The sequence below is a fragment of the Diadema setosum genome, chromosome 18 (genome assembly GCF_964275005.1).
Source record: "Diadema setosum chromosome 18, eeDiaSeto1, whole genome shotgun sequence".
NCBI lineage: Eukaryota > Metazoa > Echinodermata > Echinoidea > Diadematoida > Diadematidae > Diadema > Diadema setosum.
The window spans coordinates 32,881,853-32,903,084 of NC_092702.1; the positions used below are offsets into that span (position 1 = coordinate 32,881,853).

General features: G+C 39.1%; 2 protein-coding genes across 3 annotated transcripts in view; one reads left to right on the forward strand and one right to left on the reverse strand.

Annotated features, from left to right (window-relative positions):
* The first annotated feature begins 7,674 nt into the window (after positions 1-7,674).
* LOC140241462 (uncharacterized) lies at positions 7,675-14,050 on the forward strand. Its single transcript, XM_072321191.1, has 4 exons — positions 7,675-7,735; positions 8,508-10,110; positions 11,961-12,050; positions 13,966-14,050. Exons 1-4 carry the CDS (start codon positions 7,675-7,677, stop codon positions 14,048-14,050), a joined length of 1,839 nt encoding a protein of 612 aa, XP_072177292.1.
* Positions 14,051-18,070: 4,020 nt separating this feature from the next.
* LOC140241586 (uncharacterized) overlaps positions 18,071-21,232 on the reverse strand; it is a 77,135-nt gene continuing 73,973 nt past the window's right edge. Inside the window, exons 10-11 of one of the 2 annotated variants that reach the window (XR_011902090.1) lie at positions 18,347-20,391; positions 18,071-18,314 (exon numbers count right to left, since the gene is read on the reverse strand). Coding sequence is in view for 1 of the 2 variants with exons in the window: in XM_072321319.1 (XP_072177420.1) it covers positions 20,291-20,391 (101 nt within the window). In the remaining variant the exon portion in view is untranslated. Of the gene's footprint in view, positions 20,392-21,232 lie in introns of both variants that reach the window. The other variant, XM_072321319.1, reaches the window with a different exon arrangement.

Here is a 21,232-nt window from a genome sequence, read left to right on the forward strand (position 1 = left end):
CCCCTCCCTCCCACGCACATCGCAGCTCGGTTTCGTCGTACGAGGGAAACTTTTTTTCGAACTCTGATATCGGACGCGCTTTCTCGACACTTCTCTCCACCCCCCCCCCCTACGGCTCCACCCCCCTCTCTCTCTCTCTCTCTCACACACACACACGCACACGCACACACACACACACACACACACACACACACACACACACACACTTATGAACATTTTGTTAACAAAATGAACGTACAATAACGTCAGCTAAATAACGTCGCTTCTTGGTTGCTATTCCGCTATTCTTAATCTGTCGAAGTGTCGGTCCTGCCTTTTGCGAACTGGCTAACCCTTTACTGTTCGCTAAGCGGTAATTTCCTGTGTCTCATTAAAGTGCGAACTATGGCTCAGCTAATTGAAAGTTGCCAGACGAGTCTCTGTGCCTCGGGTGTGATTTCTTGTTTCACATCTTCTCCTAAATTTAGTTTGCAATTTATACGGTCAAACCAATATGACTTTCTTCGTACATGTATTTCAAAATAAATCGTATTTTGGATTTCAAAATAAATAATATTTTGGATGTGAACTGCATAAGGAAAATGCTCACATGTTTATGATTTAATCAACTTTGAGAACGGCTTTGACGTATACAACAATATATAGAACGGTTTAGCCAATATCCTGAAACACGCAAGCACACATACACAATCACACACACACGCACACACACACACCTTTTTATGATATTCTTTATCTGAATTTCATTCAATGTTAGGTACGCACACACACGCAAACACACGCACACACACATACGCATGCAAACACATACCTTAACAGACAAACATAGAAACAGCGAGACAGGTAGACAGACACTTATTACTGGATATCAATGGGAATGCGTCTTGCCTGCCGACCTTTCTACACAGTGAGCAAAGAAAAAACTCCCTACACTACTCTCACAGACGAATTTTACACACATTGTCAAGACGATCGCTCATCTTCATAGACATCGGGGGAGCTAAGGCGGGTAGAGTAGGTGATAATTTATGTTTACCATTTGCAGATGAAATAAAAACCCAGCTTTAGTGCTTCAAAATACTTCCTAAATGTGAGTGAGGGACAGAAACAACCAGTGTAAAAAAGTTAATCGGTATACTCAATGTTAACTATTGTTAAATAAAAAAAAAAAATGTGAACAATAGTTACCATTAAACTGTTTCTAGACTAGACCGTCTGCAGTTATGGTTTAGTGAGAATAATAGTGATATCTCTTTATATTTTAGGTTTTATTGCAATTTTTTTATGGTAGGATATTTTGTGATACAACTGACCTACATATATTGTATCAAATGTGATATCTTGAACATTTTTAAAATCACTGCTCCCAACGGTAAACACTACTTAATCTGTGTAGGCCTACTTGTCGCTCAGTCCACTCCATTTCCCCCATCGGCTAAACAACAAGCTAAAAACCCCAATCTAATATTGTCGACTGACACAAAAGTGTCAAGAGAATCATCAATCAATGTGATCGATGAAGCATGTCAAACCTGTCTTTCCTTTTACATGCCGTCGCTTCCTCCACATGAAATATTCTCCTTCGTTCTGCTATTGCCGGAAAAGTGGCATAAAACTATATTGCCATGACGGCGTGCTTATTGCAATAATGCTGATAAGTATCAAGAACGCTTTAGTTAAGCCTTGAACTTGATAACTGATCGGATATAACGCGTCATGTCTTTCCCGACGGAGATAAAAATACTTGATAAACTTGCCGTGTAAATCTGATTACCTCCGAAATGTAGGAGAGCCCCCCTTGCTCTTCAACCTGTGTTTTAGACCGTACTTGAGTACGCATGGTGGGGCGGTCACCAACAGTTAGTATTTATAGAGGGCTGATCACAGCAAGATCAACGCAACTTCTCGGCATTATGGTGTAAGTCGTTCCAGTATGTTTAAACAGGGAGGTCTCACCTCCCTGATTTAAAACAGCGGCGCACGTTCGTCTAGAGAGATTATCATCGTCAGTCCAAAGTATAAAGGTTGCGGAAAAACAGTGCGACCGATCTTCTTTTCTTTTTTTTTCCAATTTCCGTCAGCTAGACGTACGGTCTTCGGAACGGCGCGCTCAGAACTAATCACACGTCGAGATCAGTGGCAATTAAGGATATGAGCTCAATGAGTGCCCTTCATTTCCCGTTTCTCTAACTTTCCCGCGACAAGCTTTAAGGACGAGTAACAATTGTGTTTCAAGAGAGCGACCAGACGTAGGCGACGGCTTGACTAGGTGAGCATATAAGCGCACAGTGAAGTCATAAATCGCCGGCTATCTACGCTCAGTCTGTGTCAGTTACTAAACCTTCGTTGTCTCTCTCCCTACCACCTTGTATATCATATATGCTTATTTAGTTGTGGTGCACATGCAGTTCTTATACAGTGCTTCGCTGGATAGTGTTTGGGGTACTTTGTCGCAAGTCGGTTAGACTCGACGTTAATCGTCTTACATTATTGTCACTCGCATGCGTCATCCTTCAGTCACCGTGAACACTTTCGAACGGTGGATCACCGAAAATTTCTCTCGAACACACATGCACGGGTTCTAAATGTTTGGCTGCAGGTAAGTGCACGTACGCATAATAATCCAGTCACGTAGGCCTTTACATGATGGATACAGATATATGTATAGATATGTATGTATAAATGTATGTATGTATTTATGTATGTGGTCCTATGTATGCATGTGTGCATGTTATGTATAAAGTACGTATGTATGTATATGAGTATATGTGCTGTGCATGTATAATGTAAGTTTTGCATGTATGTATTAGATGATACATATTATCATGATTTACTATATAGGTCCAGCATAATTACACATACAGAATTTGAAAAAAAAAAAGACAATAGAGTATAATTGCGAGGAAAACAAAAGCAGATAATCACCGAAGAATAGAAAAACAAATATAAGGATAGGGAGATATTGTCAACAGACGAATCCACAAAATTGATATACTATCGAGATATTGCTGGGGGTGGGATTGAGACGAATTTATCAGCTTTTTCAACTTAGTCGTTATCTCACTTGCATTCCCTTTAAAGTCGATACAATATTCTCAGTAGCATATTGATGAAATCATTGCATGCAATTTCGATATTTAATTACGACGTAAGTTTTTCACCGGCACTGATGTATTTGATGTATTGCCATCAATATTGAAACTAATTTTATGTCTATTTGATTAGTTATATTTTCCTTTGCATACATCGCAAAACAGAAAAAAAAAAGAGAACAATAAGTTTTTCGTATGTATGTTTGTTTGTTTGTTATTGTTTTTTGACCGAAGAAACTGGGAAAAGAATGCACATAGTGTAGGTCCTGCACATTGAAATACCTTCTGTCACTCATGAATTTTTACTTCTCAAGTATCGTGCTGATGACAAGGAGAAGATTAGAAATCTTATGCTTGCCTCGATTTATGCTCGCTTCTTATCCATAACTTGTTATGAATCATCGATCGATGGATCTCACCCCCTCCCTCCCATCTGTCTTTCTTTCTTTCTTATTGTCCCCCTTTTGTTTTTTGTTTTGCACCTCGTGAGCTAAGTTATTATCTTATACTTTCAAGTAAAAAAAGAAGAACAACAATCTCGGAAACGTGCATCTGGATGTCTTCAAATGTTGACTACGGGTGATGCATGGATTGTGGCATCTTTACACTGAAAAATACTACGCCCTCGTGTCTTAAACTACTTTCTTTGATTTTAGACTGAGTGAGTATCTGCTGTAGGTGTTGTTTTTGACTTCGTCACAACCGATCATAAGTGCATAACCTAGAAAGTAGGCCTATGTTGAAATACAGTGTGTTTGTTCGGGTCAAGCACATTCCATCTCGTTACATATCTCTATCCATCTATGTGTCAGTCTGTCAGTCACAGACTGTCTGTCTGTCTGTCTGTCTATCCGCCCCCATGTTGAAAAGTAGGTATCTTTTTTTCAGGGGTTGTCATGTAGTCAATGCTCACTTGCTGCACGTGTGCACCCGTGCATTAATCTGAAAAGGGTACAAACAGGAAACAGACTGCATGGGTCTACCATGCTTCAAGCATGCGACTCACTTATAATTAATAACCCCAAGTGAGATTGCGGATGGAAAAGGCAGACATGTTAATGACCAAAATCTGCCAAAGGAATACACTTCCTTACAAGAATGACCCCCCCCCCCAAAAAAAAAAAAAAAAAAAAAAAAAAAACCCGAGATGATAACCATTGTCATATTCATGATCATGTGCTGGTTAGTTACAACCCGAAGGGAAAATTAAGCATGTTACAGTCCGTCTACGTCGGCGGCTGCGCAGGTTCAGAGACGGGAGGGCTGACGCAGTCTTGAACGCGTCAAGTCATGGTAATTTGACAAGACATGCCAATTCCCCCAGAGTTACATTTGTTACAAGCCAATCATTAATTCAAAGAAGAAAATAAGTCATATGGTAGATAGGGACAGTGGGTTGTGTTCGATTCTCGATAAGGAAATGAGGTACCGCGGTTTACATAGATACGGAAATTGCAGGTTTAAGTTAATCATTTTGACCTAAGGTCATAAATTGCTGGAAAGTCATTTAATTTCGAGTCGTTCATATTGCTCGTTTATCATAATTTATATACTCAGTAACAAACTGTTCCTCATCCAACTATGTTTCCCCGTCTTTCATCGGGGGCGAAGTTTCAATACCAACGGACGATGAAAAGATACATAAATTATGTTAATGTCAACTTCTTTGATCGAGTATATATGATTATCAAAGCATAGTTATATACCTCATGGACTTATGAGTTATATAATAGTCTCAAGCAATATAGATATCGCTGGAGACTTTGCATGCACAAAAGCCTTGATATACTTCTTTGTAACATAGATAGATGCATTCATAACATATTACACAACATTGCAACTTATCTATGTTGCAATATTATGATAATGCAACATAATGCTTCTACGTAACATATCTGATCATGGTATTTTAGAAAAAAAGTGATTCTCAGTGGTTTTGTAATTAGTAGTAAAAGATATATGGTTCATAAATCAAATGCTGGTAGGTGCGGTATACCGAAAGAATTAATCATAGGACTTCTGGAAAACGTTTGTACATCAAAACTCTTCTTAAAGCAATGGTAAAATAATTTGTGCTCAGGTGTGTGCGCGTTTGTGTGCGTGTGCGTGTGTGCTTCTGCATGTGTGTACGCGCGCGTGTGTGTGTGTGTTTCTCTCTCTCTCTCTCTCTCTCTCTCTCTCTCTGTGGTAGTTGTCAATCTGTATAGACGCTACCAGTTCGCATGTTTTTGATGAGCCCGACTCACTTATCAATAAACATTATTCGGGAATTGCAACCAGTTTGATCTTTATCCGTCTGAATCAATTCCGTTACATTCAACAAAAAAATTTATTTATCCATAGAATATATTCACTTAGAAAACGTGCACATACCTATTCCACTTCGCTTCATTTTCTAATGGTTTTGATGCTGTAAAGACGCCACAAAAGTTGTCATAGATTAATTCACTTTATCTTTTAAACTGCAATATCATTTAAAAAAACATGTATTGTCAGCTATTGTGTCGTCTTGTTATCTGCCACTATAGAGATTGTCCTACTTTTCCCATCAAGTGAAGTATAACATGGAAATCCTATGAAGCCAAATTATCAAAAAATGAAAACATGAAATATATAATCGTGAAAATATGTCTACATAAATACTAGAGTACATTATTGCAATACCAGAGAGAACGAAAGAGGGATGAGATATTGGGTATTTATTCCAACTTAATCGTGTTTATACCGTAGAGACTAGCTTTTGCTTTAATAGCTGGAGGCACCATTAGGTACGGTAAGCTGTAGATGACAGGATATCTCACACTGGCTCCTCTTCCACTTGATCTGACTGCTCGAACTTGTGATATCATTACATAAGGAGAGCAACTGTAGTATGCCAGTGGTGTAATAAGATTCACTTGTATGATTCTCATAAAAACTGCAATAGTCTCATTTGGCTAACAGGCCTATAGACTCTAGGTTTGACTAACAAAAATATCGTTTCCAGGTTCTCCTATTCCTGCATGCTAACATTTATGTTCCTAAAGTCACACACCTAATGACCACATTTATCGACCGTACTGCTTAACATATTTATATCATACGCCAAAAAATAGCTGCACCTGGCGCCAACCCTCAAACCCTCAGATCTTATACCGATCGCATAATACCCGCGCTAAATCTCACTCTTCCTGATTGGGTTCTTACTTCCTTCTTCACCTCATTTCATTCTTCCATACTAATGTGTCCATTGTGCCTATCTGTCTGCCTGTCTCTATCGCTTTCTCTTGCCCTTTCTCTTTTCGTTAATCTAATGCTTGCTATCGGTTCACCTCGATTCGAAGAATATCGAATCAATACCCTCTGTCCATTAAGGGTATATATCATTATGTCTTGTAATCAAATACCATACAAAATGTGATTAAACGTCATATACCATAATAATCTCGTCTGTACCAAATCGTATACATCAGACAATTGATGCAAATTTCCTCTTTTCTGCCCACACTTTGAAACATTGCGTCATCATACAATTTGATTGGCCAAGTGATTTAGATACTTTGATACCTTGCAATGGCCCCGATGCGTTTGCTTGTTACTGAATGGGTGACATGCATTGTATACATAGGCAAAATTTGACTGAACTCAATTGAGTTGATCCGAGTTGTCTCGTTGGAAAGCTTCTGATTCAGAAGCGGGAGGTAGGCGGTTCAATTCCCAGTAGGAGCCACTGGCAAGACTGGTGGAAACATTTATTCCTTCTTTCTCCAAATTCATAGCACACACACACACACACACACACACACACACACACATACATACACACAACATTGAATAGTATGTCACGTGGATACCCTGCAAGCTCAACTTGTCCATAGATTATGTATTACAATATATTGAGACAATATAATTTTATTCCTAGCAGTTAAAGAAATTCGTGATAAGATTGTATATGGCAATATGTTGGCACAATATAATGTTACTCAAAGCAGTTTAAGAGATGACTGTGATATAGCAAGGTTCGGGAGGCGTTCAATGTCCGTCATAAACGATCCTTTTCCTTGTTACCTTTGGAGCCTTAAAATATCGAATGTAGCTTACATTGAGTATACACCTCATGCATGCATTGGACATATTATGATTTATCTCCAAGATGGCAGTTTACGAAATGTCCCAATCAAATCACTGGTCGGTACACTGATAGCAAACTATAGTCAACTAATCTCCCTTCTAGTATCCCTCCCCCCCCCCCCACCTCTCCCCTGGAACACTGCTGCATCTCTTTCCCTTCTTTTTCACTCCCTATCCCACCCTCTGTCTCTCCCTCAACTGATTCTCTCTGAGTACTCACTTTTCTTTTCATCAATTTGTAATTTTTTTCTCTTTTTTCCCTCCTCTCTTCCCCCCCCCCCCCCACTCTCATCTTCTCAAAGGCATCACCTACAGACTGACTTCATCTGCCGGATTCTGAGACTTCGCGATTCAGCCTTCCACCAATACCACATCGGTAACACCCCCACTAGATCTGATTCCACATAAGGGTATCGGTACAAAGCTGTAGCCACTTTTCTGCAATACCGTTGTCTCAACGCTGCCTGCTGCGATGCTACCTTCTGAAATACATGGTGGTCTGGTGCTTTCCACAGTCTTGCTGCTGTCACAAGGTAGATAAAAGTGATAAAACTTATTTCATTTTGTAACATATGACCCTGATATTGTTCCTTTTTATGTAATGTCGATTCCCAAAGGAAAAAGTGAAAGCTATTAGTGAATATGACATGTCAGAAACATCTCTTTTCGGACATTCGTTTCACTATTCATTTTCTTCATTGGTTTGTGTGTCAGTGCTGCCGTTACAAAGTGTGGTTGTCCATCAAGGTAGTAACTTGAGTTCATGAGAGCTGTTTTGAAAAAAAAACAACAACAACAAAACAAACACCTGAAACAGATGTAGACTTTCAAGTTGTCGGGAAATTGTGTCTTCAGATATTCAGTATACTAACTGTCAGGATGTGCAGATTGTCCACAGTAGCAAAACTTATCATCAATCTTGAATCCTGCCTAATTAATAGATATGATATGTACAACTTTTGAAATATTTGTCTCGCTTGTTTTGAGGGTAGAATAAGAGAACTACAGACCGTTGAAAGACTATTCTATGGTATGTTTGGCGTTGTTTGTGTGTGTGTGTGTAATAGCGAATGCAAATATTTCAAATGACGTCATGTCTTCGTTACGTACATTTTGTCTCTGATTTTATAATGAGTCAGAATAGTGGCTTCTAGACTGAGAGAATATTTCGCGCCAGCTAGTGAATTAAGAAGAAAAAAACACACACACACACAAATTTCTACTGATTTGTCGAATATTGTCGAAAGACTAGATTGAAACACTGCGTAAAAATCATCGTATCGTGTTCATCATTTCTTCTCCCAGTTTATATCATCAACGCTATAACGGTGACACCAACATCTCCTGCTTCGACTGACTTATTCTCCCCTGCTGGAGGGGATGGTACCCTGGGCACGGAACCGACGGGTATTGGTCCTCTGGCAACTAGCCTTGACACTGGAGTTACGGAGATCCCCACCGATGGGACGACTCCTGGAAGGTTGACCGACGTTACCCACGCCACAACGGCATACACGCCTGTCAATGTGGGTGCAACGGAGGTAACCACCGGGGCGACGACAGGTGCAGTTCAGAGCACAGTGACCACGTCAGTAACCAATGCTACGTCGGTGGCTCCATCACAGACACCGGTGACTACAGGGAATATAACGACTGCTCCCCAGGGAACGGCAACCACCGGATTGACAACATCTCCACTGAATTCAACATCACTGCCCCCTGGACAATTGCAATCGACTGTAGCTCTAACATCACAAGCTAAAGTATCCACCGAGCCAACAGGTAAATCTGCAGCTACGACGGCGCAAGGTTCCCCAACTACTGGATTAGCCACGGATCCTTCGGGACAAGCTACGTCTTCGGGACAAACGTCGCAAGCGAACTTGCAAACGACGTCACCTGTGGCTGGACAGACCTCTCCTACCGGGGCGCAAGCGTCGCTAACTCCGATACAGATTGTCCAAACTACTGAAGTCACTGGTCAGACCTCTCCTACTGGGGCGCAAGCGTCGCTAACTCCGGTACAGATTGTTCAAACTACCGAAGTCACTGTTCAAACCTCTCCTACTGGGGTGCAAACGTCACTTACTCCAGGTCAAATTGTTCAAACTACTGGAGTCGCTTCCACGAGATTGCAGGAAACTTCGGCCGCCCTTGTACAAACAACGGCAACTACAGGAGGAAACGTATCAACGCAAGGACAGCCGTTAACGGGACCTGGTCAGACCACGCAAACACCACAGTCAAACGCATCGACACAGGGACTATCTTCACTGGCAGTGGGACAAACTACATTAACACCGGCCGGGAATGTGTCAACACAGGAGCAGACCACGTTACACCTTGGAGGGAATACGACTTCGCAGAACCAAACGCTACTGACTACTTCAGGACCAACCCTGACTCCAGGGGGGAATGAGACGAATGAAAATCAGACAACTGCCACACCAGGACCAACTGAAGAATTCAACGCCACCACATCTCTGGAACCGACAATGACTACGGAAGGGAACGTGTCGACAACCGAGTCCACGACTGTGACGGAATGGACTTCTCCGTCCGAGTTTACGTCGCCCTCCCTTGCCACTTCTGAAGGGCCATACCCAAGTATAGAGCCTACGGGATTCTTCACACAGCACATGGAATATTCAACGGTGTATCCGCTGAAGACAAACACAGGGGGTGCCACAAAGGGTACGGCGGGTTCAGAGCCTCCTCCTGCAAAATCGACAGCAACGCAGCCGTCCAAGCAAAGCGTGGCCACTGACTTCAGCAAGACCACGAAAGATGGTGAGACGGAAGAACCGCCAGCTAATGTGGCTCTCATCGCCGGAGTCTGCGGAGGAATCTGTGGCATCCTTCTCATCCTGGTGGTCATTTTCTTGATTGGCAGACGAAAGCAAGTTCAGTAAGACAGATTCTTTCTCCCTCGTTTAAAGTAAAGTCCATCTGTACAATGGTATTCTAAGAAGGTCGTTGAGCAGTGCACCAGATAAATGAATCAAGCACAATATATTCAACTATTACACAACAAAATATTGGTCATTAACTTGTGTTCTGAGCAGCTGCTAGGCATAAGAATAGGTTGTCTATGGTAGAGCGATCCCAGTAAAACATTTTCATGAAGCTATCATTCAAATCTTATCACCTTTTTTTCCCCGAATTTCAACTTCCTTATCGATCTGATTGACTGATGGTGTATGGGCTTTTGTTGAGTCGCATGACGAAGGAATGAAAAGGCAAACCAATCTGTAGAGAGTATTTGTGACCTCAGTTTATCACACGTAAACCTTAGACTGAAACTTTGGTTACAAATTTGAATTACTTGTGATAAATAAATGTGATCGAAGTATAAGACAGAACACAAAGTGAGAATCATTCCAGCTGTAGGATTTGCTTTGCAATGCATCTTGATGAAATCGTCGTTTTGATCAATTAGCAAATTTCAGGGTTTCGTAAAGGATAGAAATTGAAAATGTCCTCACTTTAGTATTTTGAATTTTTCTGGAATTATCACTCATGACAAATTGTACAGTTTCTAGTGAGATACCAACTCACAAATCCTCAATTTCATACTCCTTGTACAAAATCAAGTGAATTGATATCCTACTTGGGTGGTGGGTTTACGTACGTTTTGCAAACGGGACTTTCTTTAGACACTACCAAAAGCGCAAAAATGGTCATTTCACTGAATAACATCGTGTCAGGCAAAATTGTCTTTTGTCACTTATCAAAATGCTTTCGGTATTGAAAGAGACGAGATATGAAAAATTTAACAAGCTGTAGCACTGCGAAAGAGTATCTTTCTCGATATATTTTCTGTTCAGGTCTCTTTGGCAATATGACTTACAATGATGAAAATACAAGGAAACTGATTTCCGAGTAACAATTTGAATTCTCAGGCGAGCAAAGATTTGTAATAGTCAGATAGTGATTGTCAAATTTTGCTTAAGCGGAACAAAATCCTGTATGTATTGCAATTCTCCTTTTTTCTTCTTGATGGCATACATTTGAGTTCAACAACTTGAATCTCATTTTCTCCGATGCCGCGTAGTTTTGATGACGTTATGAACTGACACGTCACAACAAGTACTGATTCCCGCAGAGCGCATAAAGTGCTACTCGTACTTTCAACGAGGCTTGCGTTATTGTAAATAGAGATTTTATATCGCCAGCCATGTGTCTTTAAAGGATAGACCTTTGCCACCATAAAGATTCTGCTCTGCAAACTATCGAAACGGGGTATGGGGTCTTGAAGAAATTTCATTTTGGTTAAAACTATTCACCCGGGCATTGACTATCACGCCATATTGACCTTTATTAGTACTAAGTCATTCAAATATGAATCAGGCGTTTTAATGACCTCGTGAAATCACTTTTGATTAATTTCAGAGAACGTTACTTTCTATATCACGCCACAACAAACGATAATTTTGAAATCAACTCGAAAAGCTTCTCTGTTTCAATTTGTCATTTATCAAGGACGTTATTCTCTAATCTCTAGAAGCATAGTTTTTACTAGTTTTAAAAACAAATGACAGTGTATCGCTAGATTACATTTTCTTTGTGGCAATACATTTGCTATCTTCTGCTACGCTGAACGATGCGTCAAATTTTGTCGTTTATGATTTTGACAATGATATCATGGTCCCATTCTCGGAGCCTAATAAAGAGATTAGATTATATCATGAATGGTTGCATATAAATGAATAACAATTTTTGCTTGCCCATTATTTTTTTTTCAGGAAACGAATGCAGCGATACTATTCCTACGGCTACCTTACTGGAGACTCGAACGAGGATAACCCGTACCCCACCTTCACAAACCCGCTCTTCACTGACGACAAGGTTTCTCCAATGACTTAAAGTTGGTCACGCGTTCACCCACGCATCCATTCATTCATCAATACATTCACACTTTAAATCCAGTCCTTGATTCATTCTGATTCATTCTGTCACTCTGCTGGTTTGGGGTGAGTTCGAAATGACTTTTCAGCAAGCGGGCTGCGTTGAGAGGAAATTGAATTGATTGAAAATTTTTATTTTTTTTTTTAGCTGTTGTTGCTTGACAGCTATGTAAATATATATATATATATATATATATATATATAAATATATATATTTAATATATATATATATATTTAATATATATATATATATAATATATATATATATACATATATATATATATATATATATATATATATATATCTTTTTCTCTCTCCCTCTGTGCAATTTTTCGTACGAGAAAAGAAAAATCAAAGGGGTGATTGCCATGTAGAATTAAAGAAAAACTTCTCCATAGGTTGACGCCAGTATAATTCTGTCTGCATACCTAGTATGACTCATGTGTCACTGTGTCCGAACGGAAGGAGTATAACTCACAAAGTTGTTGTTTTTTTTTTATTCTTTGCTAAAGCTCTCCTATTCATACCAAAAAAAAAGTCACGTTTGTTTATGTCTGGTGCATATAATCATGAAAAAATGACCCCTCCCTTCCCCGCCCCACCCCCTGCAGCTGACCCGCTTTGACACATAGACACGGGTTGTTGTTTTGTTCCCCGCCAGCACGGAAGTTCATTATCATGCCGCCAGACGAATTTGCTGCCATAGTTAACATGTTTTGTTCGGTTTTCTTGGTCTCCTCCTCCTCCTCCTCCTTCTTCTTCTTTGCAATACATGATGCATATATATGTATCTGGGTTTGGGGCCAGGAATATCTGATCTGGGGGCGCAACTCAAACGCCTGTTACATAATCATTAAAATCCTGCGCTCCCCCTTCCCGTAACTATTCCATGTTCAACATCAACGAGTGATCTCATTTTTGTCGAGTAGCAATAAGAACCATCGAACACACATGCACACGCACCAAAAAGCAGGAAATCACTGCACAGCTGGTGGGGTGTGGACCAACATCGCCCTGTCCTTTGCGAAATTAAAAAGAAAAAAAAAGTATTGACTTAAAATCCTGCTTCAGTTTTGTCAATATCATTATTTCATTTAAGTCTCATTTTACCCATATTATTTCTTACTCATAACAGCACGCGGTGTTTTTTTTTTTTTTTTGTTCTCTCTCTCTCTCTCTCGTTATTGCGTTCAGTATACTTTCTTGCTTGTCTTCATGTCGGATTTCACGTCTTCGCGATCGGTCATAATTTGCCAACACCCAGATGATATTGCTACCCATCCTCACTCATGTCATTGCCTGTGAAGATATCAAGCTACTGAGTTCATATTTCAGGATTAAATCATCCGTCTCTATACTCGCACTATGACCTAAATTGCAGCGGAGTTAGCTAAAAATGATCCCGCATTAGATAAAATTTCATGATTGATTACTTATACTGTTAAGTAGGAGGGGGCAGGTTACTGGAATATCATATTTGGGTGAAAACATAACCATGCACTTGAAGAGGGCAGAAAAGAGAATAATTTTGTTAACTCGTCATTATTCTTTTATTGTAGTGTATAGGTTCGGCGTAAGTGTCAGACGTCACACTTCTGCCGAGATTGGAATCTCGGCAGAAGATGACTCAGAGTTTATGGCGGTATTTTGAGCTTAAGTTACAAGCCGAACTTCCTGAAGGGGGAAAAAAAAGATCGTTACAACAGGACACCGTATTGATACTTGTTATGCTAATTAATCATATGGCGCGGGTATTTGATCTAGCCACGTTCACGATGGCGTGGTATATACGTCTTCGACGCAAACACCATCTAAATTGAGTGATATAATTTCTTTCCCTTTTTTACTCTCGGCAGAGCCCTTTGTACTGAAGTGATTGAAACGTGGAAGTCAGGAATGTTGACATGTATATTTCTTCCACGAGATCGAGGAAGACATTGAGTCGTGATCGATGACGATGCAAGTCTCTTGACGACCTAGACCCAGCTAGCCCTCCGATATCATTCTCTCTTCTCCTATTTCGTGTGTTAAAATGAATCAATTACATAAAGATTGCAAATTTAGAAGTAAAGTCAGCTGTCAGCTGTAAGATTTGTTTTCAGATGTCATGATTTTAAGTGCCTTGTCGCTGTAAAAAGATAGATTCTTGGTTACTATGGTTACTTTTTCAGTGTAAATCGTGTGATAATGAATTGTCTTGCCTTGACATTATTGTCGGGTTTTTGTTTGTTTGTTTTTTTTCTTCTTCTTCTTAACCGATGATCATTGTTGTAAAGTCACGCTGGAAACCTATAAATAATCACGTCCATGCTTGATTCGCGCACATTTTTTAACGGTCAGATATGGATTATAGTGTGCTCAAATCGGTGTGAAGGTGTACTAGTGGCAGTGGAGATATTTTTAGCTTGTCATTCAATATCAGAGGGAGAATGATTCCACGTCGTACGTGTACTTATGTCTGTGTAGTGTGTATTCTATTTTCATATTATTGATGTTTGTGTATGCACGTGTGTGTTTGCGCGAATGCTTGGCTGCAAGAGAGTGTTTGTGTGTGTATATAGCTATACATACAATTTTGAAATGTGCTTGTACACAGTACGTTCACGTTATATATTTGAACTCTTCATTGTCAGAATATACAGGACACTTTATTCAAGATTTTTTTCTTTATGATTTGAGATTAACGAAGTTCATTTTTTTTGACAACTTGGTTTTATACGAGTTCCTTCTTGATTTCGAGAGCGTAGGTTGATTTCTAGAGAGATGGTGTGATATGCAATGATATTTTTATGTTCATATAGTCAACAGTAGACTTGTCTTCCCTTTAATGGCTTTAACCTTTCAAGCATCTTCCTTTGTATATATATGTTGTGCAACACATTAGAAGTCTTTCAAATCGTCGGAAATGCTCTGATGAAGTTATTGTGTTTATTCCGATGGAGTCAGCTATGGCTCTCAGTCAAGTTTAATCCTTGTAGGCGTAATGTATTCCAGTATCGCGAAGAATATGATTATTACGAAATTCCTGCAGGCGGTAATAATTTGGCTTAATACAGTGGAAACTCGATATAAAGAGATCTGATTTAACAAAATACCTGATAAAACAAACTAATTTCTCCATCAGTCCCAATGAATTTATTTCCTTTGTTTTGTATTGTTTATTGACTACTGGTTTAACAAAATGTCTTATGTCTTGGTCCCAAGTGTCTCGTTATACCGAGTTTCCACTGTATTTACATTGAAGACACTGCCCAGAGAATAATTTTTGTGAGTCCATCGAAAACGAAGGTGGCTATCCACCCTTTTGCTGTCTTTTACTCTATCTATCTATCCATCTATCTATCTATAAGTATATTATATATACATGTATATATATTCCTACTCTTTTTCTTTCTTGATCTCGCTACCTTCGATAGCTGTTGCTATCATCATGACAAGACACCATTAGCAATTTTGCCACTTTTCTGTCACTTATTACTTCAGCAATGTAAATTTGCTATTCACGACAAAGGTTCAAGGTGCCATAAAACTACAGTTGTTGTTGTTGTTGTTGTTTTGTGAACATCATGAATCACCCACCGAAGATACTAGTCTTATTGTATTCTTTGCTCAGTGTTGAATTTGCTGATGTTGGACAGAAAGGTGTAATATTTTCGTAATAAACCTGAAATAATGATTATTATACAAACTGCTGAAGTTCGCTGTCTATATTCTTCATTGCGCAATGTGCAGAATGGCTTGAGAACTTCATCGGCATAACTTTTTAGTGGTCTTTTGAGTGACTGGGAGAGAGAAAGATCAAAAACAATTGTGAAAAGAGAAAACTGATGAAGACCACAAAGTGTAGAGCGAGGCAACAAGGCAACAAGGCATTCAGACAGTCATCTAACTGATTTCTGAGAAGTGATAAAGGTATGAGTTTAGTCCTTGGAAATAAGCCCAGTTTGATTTACGTATATCATTATATTGTAGGTCCTATGTAAACCGGAAATCCGCCTGGCCATGCATATCTGTTCAACGTCCCTGTCATTGAATTTGTATGTCTGTATTTCTGTGTGTGATAACTTTGACTGATAGTGGTACCTAGTGATATTGAATGTTTGCATGTCTACAGCAGGTACAAAGTCTGAAAACACACACACACATACACACACGCGTTGGACTACCGTATAACATCACGGTTACAAAACTACACCAAAACAGCATATCTGAAGTGTTTTTTTTTTCCCTTTGAGAAAGCATAGTTGCCAGTCGTCAAATCAAACCCATTATATACCAGTAGGTAGATAATTATACGTAAACCACTAGAAAAACAGTCACTCATAACACACATTATTATCAAACGCATATTACATATATATATATATATATATACATATATATATATATATATATATATATATATATATATATATATATATATAAACAAAAACAAAACCACGTAAGAAAGATATTCAGTGATAGGTATGGCAGAAGCTATACCAAGGAGAAACTTTAATCTTTAATCCCTCAGAGAGAGAATGCCATGGGGGGGGGGGAGGTATCATATTTTGGTTTTGATTTATTTTAAAAACGTCACTGCGAGCATTATCATCCGCGAGACCTCCGCAGCTATTATTAACCAAGCATTTTTTTTTTTGTCAGATTTCTGCAACGATCTACTCAGTCAGACCTGTTGAGCAAAGCCAGAGGGGCGTTGGGGGTTGAATATCTTGTCCATAATTAAGGATGTATACGAGCAGAGCATGGCTAGGACCCAGGATCCCTTATACTTATGAGAGTCGAGTCTTATTCCAGATACCTTGGTAAAGTGGCTCACAATGGTATCTGAATACGGTAACTAAAAGATGGATATTGGGAAATCAAAGTGTGTAATGCACGTGGCATCGAGCGTGATGATTTATGATGACGTACATTGGTTAAAGAAGTTGCCCCTTCACTCTTAACTTCCCCATGACCTGTCTCAGCAGAGGAAAGTGGAAACGATGAGATTGATACGGGTAGATTTTTATAGGGGCCCTTGATAATTCGATCAGTTACCCCCAGGTCCGAAAGGAAACCATCAATGAATCATCGATAACTCTGCTGGATGGAAAAAGAATATGGGCAGAGTCGATCTGCCGTGAATGTGGCTTCATTATCATTATGTATCATATGTTCACTTGTCACATCAATCCCTCTAAGAACAAACTTACAATCTATACTAGTATCCACGTGCTCGGGCAGTTTTGTCACATTCCGTGTGTTGATATACATGTAGGTTGTAATTTATGTTAATCCTACTCTAAAACCGAAACAAAATATCCCAACTCGATACCAATTATACATATTGCATGAGTTTCAAAGGTATACGAGTATCATAACATAGTATTATAGGTCTCAAAACAGCCGCTAGTAAAACAGAAGGACTAGGAATACTTGGGACAATGCGCATGGTGTTCAATATGGGCGAATGTAGTATCTGGAAGTCCATAGTGTAGTCCGAGACGGTTTGTAAGAAATTACATTTAGTCTGGAACTTCATAATGTGTTTTGTCTTTTCTTGGTAAGTTTGATGACAGTGATAACATGATCATCATGATATTTTTCCTGGTGATTATTCGCAGATCAAGTGCTGATAATTCTAACAATTGTATTTTTACTCAGGAATTTTAAATGCTACTAAAAGAAGAGAGGAACTTTTACAACCTTTTAAAACATCGCTGTACAGATTCAGTTGTTTGTACAAATTCATAATTTCTACAAAGAAAATACGCCAAACAAAGGAATAGATGAATGAAAAAAATACAAACATTCACACACACACATACATAAACACACATACACACACACATGTGTATTTTAGAAACATGCGTACACATGTGTACGCATGTTTCTAAAATTATGTATGACAATGACTGTATGAATTACACGAATAAAAGAATAAGACACAAACCACACTGTGAACGCTGTTTTGCAACTTTGTAGTCAATGGAATTATCAAAAAGTTTAATATTACTCAGTGAGAGACAATAAGATAGTCACCAAGTGCACAAACATCTAAATCACAAGTTATATTTGGGTACAATTTACCACAACTCAACTCATATAATGTCTCTATCGCATGCGTTATAGTGATGTACTATGGTTTAGTCCTCTTTTTTCAGTTCTTCTCTTTCTCCTTCTTCGTCCATTTCTCCTCCTCCTCCTCCTTCTTCGTCTCTTTCTTTTTCGAAATGATCATACTCGTGATGAAACATTTTTCGAAATGATCATACTCGTGATGAAACAATTGCGCAGTCTAAAGAAACTAAAGAAGATTCAATGCCCTTGATTTCCTTCATTTCATTTTCAATGGTAAGGATCGTGACTGTCAAAAGATGTTGAACAACCATAGACAACATAAACGTATATAATAAAAAAAAAATGATTTCTTCATTTTTCCTTGATTTTTTTTTTTCATGTGTTAGCAATTCCGAATCGTAAACGTAACACAATGATGAAGAATTGAAAAGGGGTAAAGCAGTGACAAATTTCGCCAAAAGACTTGAGACCATATACAAAGGAATAGAGATAAAAATATATATACGTCAAAATATGAACTGAATTACTTAAGAGGTCAGGCTTGGTTCAGTGACATTTTGCCTCAGGTAATTTCATCACGATAAATAAGTTTGAAATCAACTTACTCCACCAACAATTAAAAGATTCACGGAACATTGCTCCTCTTGATCATGTAGTAAATTTTCGGTGATTCAAGATGCAGAGTACAGTGCTGAATACGTATACAAATAGGTTCACCGTAACATGCAAATTAAATAGTACTCATACTATTCTCCAACTTATCGTATACCTTATTCTACTACTGTGGAGACAACAAGAACGAGAACAAAAATGACATTATCTAATTTCAACAAAAAGTTTTGATTATTTGTGATGACTATACGACAGTTTGTCACACACTACAATATGCAAGTTGTCACTCAAATTTCTTCTTGATATACTTTAAAGATAAATTCATAAAAATTTGTGTATAAATTTATATATTATACATATCAAGGAAACATAAAATGAATATCGCTATAGCCAAACTACGTAAGGTCTGAAAACAAATTTTTAGAATGTCCAAATAATTGTGGGAGAACGCGTCTATTTTCATAAACAAATTGTATATACAATGTACATTTTACACATCATTGAATCTTGTGTAACTTCATATTTTTGTTTGCATTTTTGCCTTTTTTTCATAATGATTCAGATTAGTGCTCAAACATGATTAGACATTCACATCGATCACTATAAGAGCACACGTAAACGGATCCGTGCATTGCTCTCCGTTTCCTGCATTTGCTTTGCAGTTCGTGACTTCATCGACCAATTATACCACGAGGTCCGCAGCGGGTTAGGATTACTTTCTGCGTGTGAACTGGGCAGCTGACAAAATTCTACAGATACACACTCCACAGTGTAGTTCCGTCGGCGATAGTTTGACAGCACAATGGAATCGAAATCACACATCCGCTGCCAAGATTGAAAGATTTTGTTGGTGGTGGCGTGCCTTTTTTGTTCCCTCTGGTTATTTTCGCATGCCTTTAATTAATTTGATGACAATCTTGATTCATACTGTGTTTGTAACGGCATTTTAAACTCTCAGCGTATTTACTCCTTTCATACACTGAATTTGATTCTGTTGCCAAGCACAGCGTTACCAGACTGTGGTTGTGGTTCTCTGTTGTGAAGGGAGTGGTGTGATCTTTGTCGCACAATACGTGAATGTGGAATATCTTTTCGTATTCCAAATGATACATATTAACTTGCAAAACCTTCAGAGTCTTCAAAAGTTCTACTGCGGTATTCTCAATCTCTGTGGAATTAAATCGAAATGAAATGCCATCGCTTTTCAAAGCGCCTCAATTATGTGAAATGAATCGTTCCTTAAGTACCACTGATGACATATCGCAATATCTTTTTTTCTTTTTTCTTTTCCGAAACAAGCTTTTCAAACGGTTAGTTAAAAAAAATTGTAACTCGCCAGGAATGCCAAAAAAAAGAGGACTTTTGCAGGAATACATGCTTTGTGCCCGACTTTTACTGAAGTGTGGAAAAAAAAAGACCAAACAAATTACCAGGTGCGCAAGACGTAATATTTCGTGTAGCATGCCGGATACAGTTGAGACGGGCTATCCAGTATTGCATCCGCATCTATGACGACACAGCCCAATGCCATAGCGACGTCATGGCAGCGATGCACATAACCAAGGCATAAGGAAGAGACGCAATCTGTGAAGCGGAGCCAGTACCACCTGAAATATAGGCAGAAAAGTCGCGGTTGAAACATTTTGTCAGAATTCCCATCATGTCTACCGCAGCAAAACACGTGACCAAGACATGACTCAAACGAGCATCATTATTACTAGAAAAGACTTCTATGCAGATCAACTTTGTTAACCAGCGACAAATTAAAATGCACACTTTTATAGAGAGCACACGTCATTTAAAAAAACCCTGCTGTGGTTTTATTCACGCAACGTATACGAATTTACAATATTTCTCAAGAGACTAAAAAACAAGAGACCCGCGGGTCTAAGGGCTCACCCGAGTATCGCAAGTTCACCTTTCACGCAGTCACTAATCTAAATTACACACAGCTCTACCAAAATTTGCCCAGGCATTCTCAAGTAGAAGATGAACATTGACAATTTTAGGGCCCAAATTCGGACTCTCCCCCCCCCCCCCCCCCCCACACACACACACTCATAGTATCAATTCTAGCACTATCACTTCTGGTTCTAAAGAAGAACACCTTAAAAAAAAAAATCCTTAATTTGAGGGGATGGGGGGGGGGGCAGGAGCATGGTGCCCATTTCAACAAATTGAGCTCCTAACCCCCTAGGGATGCTACCTGCCAAGTTTGGTGAACATCCATCATGAGATTTACAAGAAGAAAATGAAATGTACAATTAAGGCACCAATTTGGACCTCCCCACCCCTCCCCCTGCCCGCAAATGGGGCAAGGGTGGGGGGGGGGGGCACTCCTGGATCTGCTATCAAACAAACTAGAAACTACAGTCATTTATGTACTAGCCCATGGTATTAACTTAGCTCTATCACTTCTGATTCTGGAGAAGATTTTTAGATGTTCCT

Bases quoted from the DNA above. Each gene is read 5' to 3' on its own strand.
- LOC140241462 (XM_072321191.1), top strand. From the start codon at position 7,675: ATGCTACCTTCTGAAATACATGGTGGTCTGGTGCTTTCCACAGTCTTG. The intron at 7,736-8,507 runs GTAGATAAAAGT...TTCTTCTCCCAG, and splicing joins AGTCTTGCTGCTGTCACAAG to TTTATATCATCAACGCTATA. The intron at 12,051-13,965 runs GTTTCTCCAATG...TACTCTCGGCAG, and splicing joins CGCTCTTCACTGACGACAAG to AGCCCTTTGTACTGAAGTGA.